General features: G+C 41.7%; 1 protein-coding gene across 1 annotated transcript in view; it reads right to left on the reverse strand.

The window, feature by feature from the left end:
• STK26 (serine/threonine kinase 26) overlaps positions 1-8,624 on the reverse strand; it is a 106,268-nt gene extending 97,644 nt beyond the window's left edge. The window contains exon 1 of the mRNA XM_056537950.1: positions 8,290-8,624. Within this exon, the coding sequence (XP_056393925.1) occupies positions 8,290-8,331 (42 nt within the window). The 5' untranslated portion in view covers positions 8,332-8,624. The remainder of the gene's footprint in view (positions 1-8,289) is intronic.
• Positions 8,625-10,132: the final 1,508 nt, after the last annotated feature.

Consider the following 10,132-nt stretch of genomic DNA (forward strand, 5'->3'; position numbering starts at 1 on the left):
TGTGTATGTAGTAGGCTTTCCTATATGTGTGAGTAGGATTCTTTATGTATATGTATAGGGTTTTCTATGTATATAGTGGTTTATGTGTATGTAGTAGGCTTTCCTATATGTGTGAGTAGGATTCTTTATGTATATGTATAGGGTTTTCTATGCATATAGTGGTTTGTGTGTATGTAGTAGGCTTTCCTATATGTGTGAGTAGGATTCTTTATGTATAGTGTTTCCTATGTATATAGTGGTTTACGTGTATGTAGTAGGCTTTCCTATATGTGTGAGTAGGATTCTTTATGTATAGGGTTTCCTATGTATATAGTGGTTTATGTGTATGTAGTAGGCTTTCCTATATGTGTGAGTAGGATTCTTTATGTATATGTATAGGGTTTCCTATGTATATAGTGGTTTGTGTGTATGTAGTAGGCTTTCCTATATGTGTGAGTAGGATTCTTTATGTATATGTATAGGGTTTCCTATGTATATAGTGGTTTATGTGTATGTAGTAGGCTTTCCTATATGTGTGAGTAGGATTCTTTATGTATAGGGTTTTCTATGTATATAGTGGTTTGTGTGTATGTAGTAGGCTTTCCTATATGTGTGAGTAGGATTCTTTATGTATAGGGTTTCCTATGTATATAGTGGTTTACGTGTATGTAGTAGGCTTTCCTATAAGTATCTAGGATTATGCATATATGTATGGAGTTTCTTATGTTTATAGTCCTTCCTATATGTATGTAGTAGGCTTTCCTCTAGGTTTATGTAGTGCTTCCTATATGTATATGTTTGTTTTGTGTAAGTAGAGTTTATTTGTATGTGTATAGGGTTTACTATGTAGTAGGGCTTTCTATATGTATGTAGGGCAAAGTTTCCAAACCAGTGTGCCTCCAGCTGTTGCAAAACTACAACTCCCAGTATGCCCGGACAGCCTTTGGCTGTCCGGGCATGCTGATCGTTGTAGTTTTGCAAGAGGTGGAGACACCTCAGTTTAGATCATTGATGCAACTTGTGGCGCTACAGATGTTGCAAAACTACAACTACCAGCACACCCTGACAGACAAAGGCTGAAAGGACAAGCTGGGAGTCATATTATGCAACAGATTAAGTCATAAATTAGAGATTACTGGCCTATAGCAATGAACCCAAAACTAAGGCCACCATTGCCAAACTACAACTCCCAAAAGGCCCCCAACAGCTAAAGGACGCTATAGAACAGCAATCTTCAACCTGTTGCAAGACTACAACTAACAGCATGCTGAGAGTCCTAGTCTTGCAACAGCTGGAGACACATCGAATCACTAGTCTATAGACTACATAACTGAAGGCTGTGTCCTGTGTAAGTTCGGGGGATCGAAAGCTTTAGACAAGCGGTCTCCCAACCTGTGAATCCAGCTGTTGCAAGACTACAACTACCAGCATGCCAGGACACAACTGTAGGAATCTGTCAGGTATCAACACGTAAACACAAACAAGTGTGCTATAGACCAGTGTCTCCCATCCAGGGTGCTTACGGCTGTTGCAGAAACAACAACATGCTGGGAGTTATAGTTTTGCAACAGCTGGAGGCACCCTGGTTGGGAAACACTGCTATGGACACAGGCATGTAGGTAATTGTAGTTTTGCAAGCAACATCTAGAGAGACAGTGGTTGGCGATTGTTGGGGAGGGGGGTAATCACTCATCTATTGCAATGATCACCAAGTCTCTCTCCAGATGTTGCAAAACTACATCTCCCAGCATGCACAGACAGCTGGTAGCTGCAGACATTGCTTAGATCAGTGGTCTTCAACCTGCGGACCTCCAGATGTTGCATAACTACAACTCCCAGCATGCCCGGACAGCCAACGGCTGTCCAGGCATGCTGGGAGTTGTAGTTTTGCAACATCTGGAGGTCCGCAGGTTGAAGACTACTGCTATAGATCATCACAGCAGATACCTATGGCAACTCAATAATAATGCCTAACAATGAACATGTCATCCAGCGAAGCTTCAAAACTTGTCTTGCTCGCTGCTGATAAGGACTTATCAATACTGATAGTTTTCACTTCTATATATAACATTCTACTGCAGGATCTGTGCATGGAACGTGTTTAAAGGGCAACTCCCCTTCACCAAGTTGGTAGATATAAGCGTGGATCATTGAACCCGATGATTAGAAGGCGGGCCCCAAAGATAAAGGCCCCTTGGTAAGGCTGGGTTCCCATCATGTTTTTGCAATACAGTTCCTGTATCAGGTTTTTGGTATAAAAAAATAAAAATAAAAAAAATAAAACGGATTCCTCAAAACATGTGTACAAATTTTAATCCGTATACGGTTTGAAAAAATGATTTCCGGTTGCACACGTTTTTTTTAAAGAAAAAGATATACGTTTTTAACTTTTCATTCCATTATGAATAAAGTTTCACTTGTTTGATTTAAAAACCAAGAAAAAAAAAACTGTGCAAAGTCAAAAAACTTATGGTGCAAACCGTATGAAACCGTACGCACATACAGTTCTGTACGTTTCCCATTGACTCCGATTTTTTCCCCCAGACCAAAAACAGTGGTAGGCTACGGTTTTGGGTACGGAGGGAAAAAAAATAAAAAAAATGGACAAAACCGTACAAGATGCAAAACGGACACAACCGGATGCATCTTTTGATCTACGGTTTTCAATGGAGAGGCAATGCATACGGTTTTCAGTGTGGTTCCGTACAGTTTTCAAATTGAAAACGTATACGGGAACTGTATTGCAAAAAACGTGGTGTGAATTGTGAACCCAGCAGTCCCAGAAGGAAGGCAACCCTACAACCCATAGAAAACCCCTACTACATACAGGAAACCCTGCAATCGTTTTTCCCAAACAGTGTATCTCCAGCTGTTGCAAAATTGCAATTCCCAGCATGCCCAGACAGCCAAAGGGTGTTCGGGCATGTTAGGAGTTGTTGATTTGCATCAACTGGAGGCATATTGGTTTGGAAACTTTGCCCTGCATACATATAGAAAACCCTACTACATAGTCAACCCTATACTCATACAACTAAACTTGCCTTTACACAAAAAACAAACACATACATATAGGAAGCACTACAAACATAAAAAGGAAAGTCTACTACATATAGGATGTACTATAAACATAAGAAACTCCATACATATATGCATAACCCTAAACACTTAGGAAAGCCTACTACATACACGTACCACTATATACAGAGAAAACTCTATACATAAAGAATCCTACTCACATAGGAAAGCCTACTACATACATATAGGAAGCACTATAACAAACTCCATACAGATATGCATAACCCGATACTTATAGGAAAGCCGACTACATACACAAACTATATACATAGAAAACCCTACTGACATATAGGAAAGCCTACTACATACATATAGGAAGCACCATAACAAACTCCATAAGTATATGCATAACCCGATACTTATAGGAAAGCCTACTACATACATATAAGAAGCACTATAAACAAACTCCATACATATATACATAACCCTAGATACTTCTAGGAAAGCCTACTACATACATATAAACCACTATATACATAGGAAACCCTATACATAAAGAATCCTACTCACATATAGGAAAGCCTACTACATACATATAGGAAGCACTATAAACATAAACTCCATACAGATATGCATAACCCTACAGATACTTATAGGAAAGCCTACTACATACACATAAACCACTACTGTATATACATAGGAAACCCTATATAAAGAATCCTACTCAAACGTATAGGAAAGCCTACTACATACACATAAACCACTATATACATAGAAAACCCTATACATAAAGAATCCTACTCACACATATAGGAAAGCCTACTACATACACAAACCACTATATACAAACTCCATATATACATAATCCTAGATACTTATAGGAAAGCCTACTACATACACATAAACCACTACTGTATATACATAGGAAACCCTATACATAAAGAATCCTACTCACACATATAGGAAAGCCTACTACATACACATAAACCACTATATACATAGAAAACCCTATACATAAAGAATCCTACTCACACATATAGGAAAGCCTACTACATACACAAACCACTATATACAAACTCCATATATACATAATCCTAGATACTTATAGGAAAGCCTACTACATACACATAAACCACTACTGTATATACATAGGAAACCCTATATATAAATAATCCTACTCACACATATAGGAAAGCCTACTACATACACATAAACCACTATATACAAACTCCATACATATATACATAAGGAAAGCCTACTACACACATCAGTGTTTCCCAACCAGGGTGCCTCCAGCTGTTGCAAAACTACAACTCGCAGCATGCCCAGACAGCCGAAGGCTGTCTGGGCATGCTGGGAGTTGTAGTTTTGCAACAGCTGGAGGCACCCTGGTTGGGAAACCCTGACATACACATATGAAAGCCTACTACATACACCCTCCCTACAACATATAGTAACCCCAGACAATGTATATCCTATATAGGAAGCACTGACATACACATATGAAAGCCTACTACTTACTACCTCCCTACAAACATATAGTAACCCCAGACCATGTATATCCTATATAGGAAGCACTGATATACACATATGAAAGCCTACTACATACACCCTCCATACAAACATATAGTAACCCCAGACAATGTATATACTATATAGGAAGCACTGATATACATATATGAAAGCCTACTACTTACACCCTCCCTACAAACATAGTAACCCCAGACCATGTATATCCTATATAGGAAGCTCTGACATACACATATGAAAGCCTACTACATACACCCTCCCTACAAACATATAGTAACCCCAGACCATGTATATCCTATATAGGAAGCACTGACATACACATATGAAAGCCTACTACATACACCCTCCCTACAAACATATAGTAACCCCAGACCATGTATATCCTATATAGGAAGCTCTGACATACACATATGAAAGCCTACTACATACACCCTCCCTACAAACATATAGTAACCCCAGACCATGTATATCCTATATAGGAAGCACTGACATACACATATGAAAGCCTACTACATACACCCTCCCTACAAACATATAGTAACCCCAGACCATGTATATCCTATATAGGAAGCACTGACATACACATATGAAAGCCTACTACATACACCCTCCATACAAACATATAGTAACCCCAGACCATGTATATCCTATATAGGAAGCACTGACATACACATATGAAAGCCTACTACTTACTACCTCCCTACAAACATATAGTAACCCCAGACAATGTATATCCTATATAGGAAACCCTGACATACACATATGAAAGCCTACTACATACACCCTCCCTACAAACATATAGTAACCCCAGACCATGTATATCCTATATAGGAAGCACTGACATACACATATGAAAGCCTACTACTTACTACCTCCCTACAAACATATAGTAACCCCAGACAATGTATATCCTATATAGGAAACCCTGACATACACATATGAAAGCCTACTACTTACACCCTCCCTACAAACATATAGTAACCCCAGACCATGTATACCCTATATAGGAAGCACTGACATACACATATAAAAGCCTACTACTTACTACCTCCCTACAAACATATAGTAACCCCAGACCATGTATATCCTATATAGGAAGCACTGATATACACATATGAAAGCCTACTACTTACTACCTCCCTACAAACATATAGTAACCCCAGACCATGTATATCCTATATAGGAAGCACTGACATACACATATGAAAGCCTACTACTTACACCCTCCCTACAAACATATAGTAACCCCAGACCATGTATATCCTATATAGGAAGCACTGACATACACATATGAAAGCCTACTACATACACCCTCCATACAAACATATAGTAACCCCAGACAATGTATATCCTATATAGGAAGCACTGATATACATATATGAAAGCCTACTACTTACACCCTCCCTACAAACATAGTAACCCCAGACCATGTATATCCTATATAGGAAGCTCTGACATACACATATGAAAGCCTACTACATACACCCTCCCTACAAACATATAGTAACCCCAGACCATGTATATCCTATATAGGAAGCACTGACATACACATATGAAAGCCTACTACATACACCCTCCCTACAAACATATAGTAACCCCAGACCATGTATATCCTATATAGGAAGCACTGACATACACATATGAAAGCCTACTACATACACCCTCCATACAAACATATAGTAACCCCAGACCATGTATATCCTATATAGGAAGCACTGACATACACATATGAAAGCCTACTACTTACTACCTCCCTACAAACATATAGTAACCCCAGACAATGTATATCCTATATAGGAAACCCTGACATACACATATGAAAGCCTACTACATACACCCTCCCTACAAACATATAGTAACCCCAGACCATGTATTTCCTATATAGGAAGCACTGACATACACATATGAAAGCCTACTACTTACTACCTCCCTACAAACATATAGTAACCCCAGACAATGTATATCCTATATAGGAAACCCTGACATACACATATGAAAGCCTACTACATACACCCTCCCTACAAACATATAGTAACCCCAGACCATGTATATCCTATATAGGAAGCACTGACATACACATATGAAAGCCTACTACTTACTACCTCCCTACAAACATATAGTAACCCCAGACAATGTATATCCTATATAGGAAACCCTGACATACACATATGAAAGCCTACTACTTACTACCTCCCTACAAACATATAGTAACCCCAGACCATGTATATCCTATATAGGAAGCACTGACATACACATATGAAAGCCTACTACATACACCCTCCCTACAAACATATAGTAACCCCAGACAATGTATATCCTATATAGGAAGCACTGACATACACATATGAAAGCCTACTACATACACCCTCCCTACAAACATATAGTAACCCCAGACCATGTATATCCTATATAGGAAGCACTGACATACACATATGAAAGCCTACTACTTACACCCTCCCTACAAACATATAGTAACCCCAGACCATGTATATCCTATATAGGAAGCTCTGACATACACATATGAAAGCCTACTACATACACCCTCCATACAAACATATAGTAACCCCAGACCATGTATATCCTATATAGGAAGCACTGACATACACATATGAAAGCCTACTACATACACCCTCCATACAAACATATAGTAACCCCAGACAATGTATATCCTATATAGGAAGCTCTGACATACACATATGAAAGCCTACTACATACACCCTCCATACAAACATATAGTAACCCCAGACCATGTATATCCTATATAGGAAGCACTGACATACACATATGAAAGCCTACTACATACACCCTCCATACAAACATATAGTAACCCCAGACCATGTATATCCTATATAGGAAGCACTGATATACACATATGAAAGCCTACTACATACACCCTCCATACAAACATATAGTAACCCCAGACCATGTATATCCTATATAGGAAGCACTGACATACACATATGAAAGCCTACTACATACACCCTCCATACAAACATATAGTAACCCCAGACAATGTATATCCTATATAGGAAGCACTGATATACACATATGAAAGCCTACTACATACACCCTCCCTACAAACATATAGTAACCCCAGACAATGTATATCCTATATAGGAAGCACTGACATACACATATGAAAGCCTACTACATACACCCTCCCTACAAACATATAGTAACCCCAGACCATGTATATCCTATATAGGAAGCACTGACATACACATATGAAAGCCTACTACATACACCCTCCCTACAAACATATAGTAACCCCAGACCATGTATATCCTATATAGGAAGCACTGACATACACATATGAAAGCCTACTACATACACCCTCCATACAAACATATAGTAACCCCAGACCATGTATATCCTATATAGGAAGCACTGACATACACATATGAAAGCCTACTACATACACCCTCCCTACAAACATATAGTAACCCCAGACCATGTATATCCTATATAGGAAGCACTGACATACACATATGAAAGCCTACTACATACACCCTCCATACAAACATATAGTAACCCCAGACCATGTATATCCTATATAGGAAGCACTGACATACACATATGAAAGCCTACTACATACACCCTCCCTACAAACATATAGTAACCCCAGACCATGTATATCCTATATAGGAAGCTCTGCCTGTGCACTTCCATTGTATGCCCCCTGTATACACACACACCACATACATGTGCCCCCTCCCTTGGTCACACAGCCATGACCAGCCCCCTCCTCAGCACAGGGCCTCTCACCTGCATCCCAGGCACTTGCACGGCTACCGGGGAATGAGCCATGGCGGCGGTGAGGCCTCCTTCTCCGGCTATAGGTGAGAGGAGGGCTGTCTCGGAGGGCTCCGGGAACCGGGCCCACGCTGCTCAGGAGAGAACGCTTCGCTGCTGGGTGCTGTCACTATCCGGCTGTGAGCATGTCTCGGTGAACGGCGGGGAAGGGGAGGAACTGGGAGAGCTCAGCAGGCGAGCGGCGCCATATTGGGAGAGGACGGGAGGTTGCGGCAGCTTCTTGTGCGCAGGGTGGAGCCCGACTAAAGCCGGTCACGTGATGCGCCGGTGACGTCAAAGACGCCCCACCCCCTTTCGGCCTGGAACGTCGTCATCCAGCGGTAAAGGTGACACGGGCGGTGGCTGTATGTGTTCCGGGCTCCAGCTATAGGCTCCTATACTTCTTACAGACGCCGGGGGCCATCTTTACTGGTGTCCAGGATTAGAAAAAACTGAACTTTTTTTTTCTTGCTAAAAATAGCACCACACCTGTCCTCAGGTTATAGGTGGTATTACAGCTGGGTTCCATTTACTTCAATGGAACTGTGCTGCAATACCACACACAAACTGAGGACAAGTGTGGCGCTGTTTGTGGACAAAAGCACCTATGGTTTTCTGATGCTTAATTAAAGGGGTACTCCAGTGGAGAATATTATATTTTTTTTCATATCAACTGGCTCCAGAGAGTTAAGCAGATTTTTACAGATTTGTCTAGTACTTATCAGCTGCTGTATACTACACAGGAAGTTGTGTTGTTCTTTTCTGTCTGACCACAGTGCTCTCTGCTGACACCTCTGTCCATGTCAGGAACTGTCCAGCGCAGGAACAAATCTCCATAGCAAAGCTGGACAGTTCCTGACATGGACAGAGGTGTCAGCATGGACAAGCCTGCCACCTCCTCCGATCCCCTGCGATCCGTCGGTTAGCAAACCGACCAATCGCAGGGTGGGGGCGGTTACTTCCTCCCACCCTGCCCGCCCCTGGAAGTCCAGAAAGGACGGGAGGAAGACCGGAGGACGGGACGGGGGAGTGCTGGGGCCCGGACCGGTACTTACCTCGTCCCTGAAGACCCGGATCCCGGCGGCGGAGACGGCGGCGGCGACAGGTGAGTGGATCTTCAGCCGCCGTCGGGCCCTTTACAGCAATGCACATCGCCGTAAAGCGACATGCATTGCTGTATTGGGACCCTGTATACTACAACTCCCAGCATGCCCAGACAGCCCTTGGCGTCTGGGCATGCTGGGAGTTGCAGTTTTGCAACATCTGGAGGTCCACAGTTTGGAGACCACTGTGCCCTTCCAGATGTTACAAAACTACACATCCTCAGCATGCCCTTACTGTCCAGGCATGCTGGGAGTTGTAGTTCTGTAACATCTGGCCCTTCAGATGTTGCAGAACTACAACTCCCAGCATGCCTGGACAGTTTTGGCATACTGGAAGTTGTAGTTTTGCAGCATCTGGAAGGGCACAGATTGGGAACCACTGTATTAGTGGTCTGCAAACTGTAGTCCTCCAGATGTTGCAAAACTACAACTACCAGCATGCAGTGATAGACTGTAGATAGACTGTAGTTTTGCAACAGATGGAGATCCCCCCCCCCCAGTGAATGTACAGGGTACATTCACATGGGCAGGGGGCTTACAGTGAGTATCAGGCTGCAAGTTTGCGATGCAGCAAATTTTGCGCGGCAGCTCAAACTCGCAGCGGGAAACTCGCTGTAATCCCCCGCCCGTGTGACTGTACCCTAAAAACACTACACTACACTAACACAAAATAAAATAAAAAGTAAAAAAACACTACATATACACATACCCCT

Source organism: Hyla sarda, chromosome 9 (assembly GCF_029499605.1).
Source record: "Hyla sarda isolate aHylSar1 chromosome 9, aHylSar1.hap1, whole genome shotgun sequence".
In the NCBI taxonomy this organism is placed as follows: domain Eukaryota; kingdom Metazoa; phylum Chordata; class Amphibia; order Anura; family Hylidae; genus Hyla; species Hyla sarda.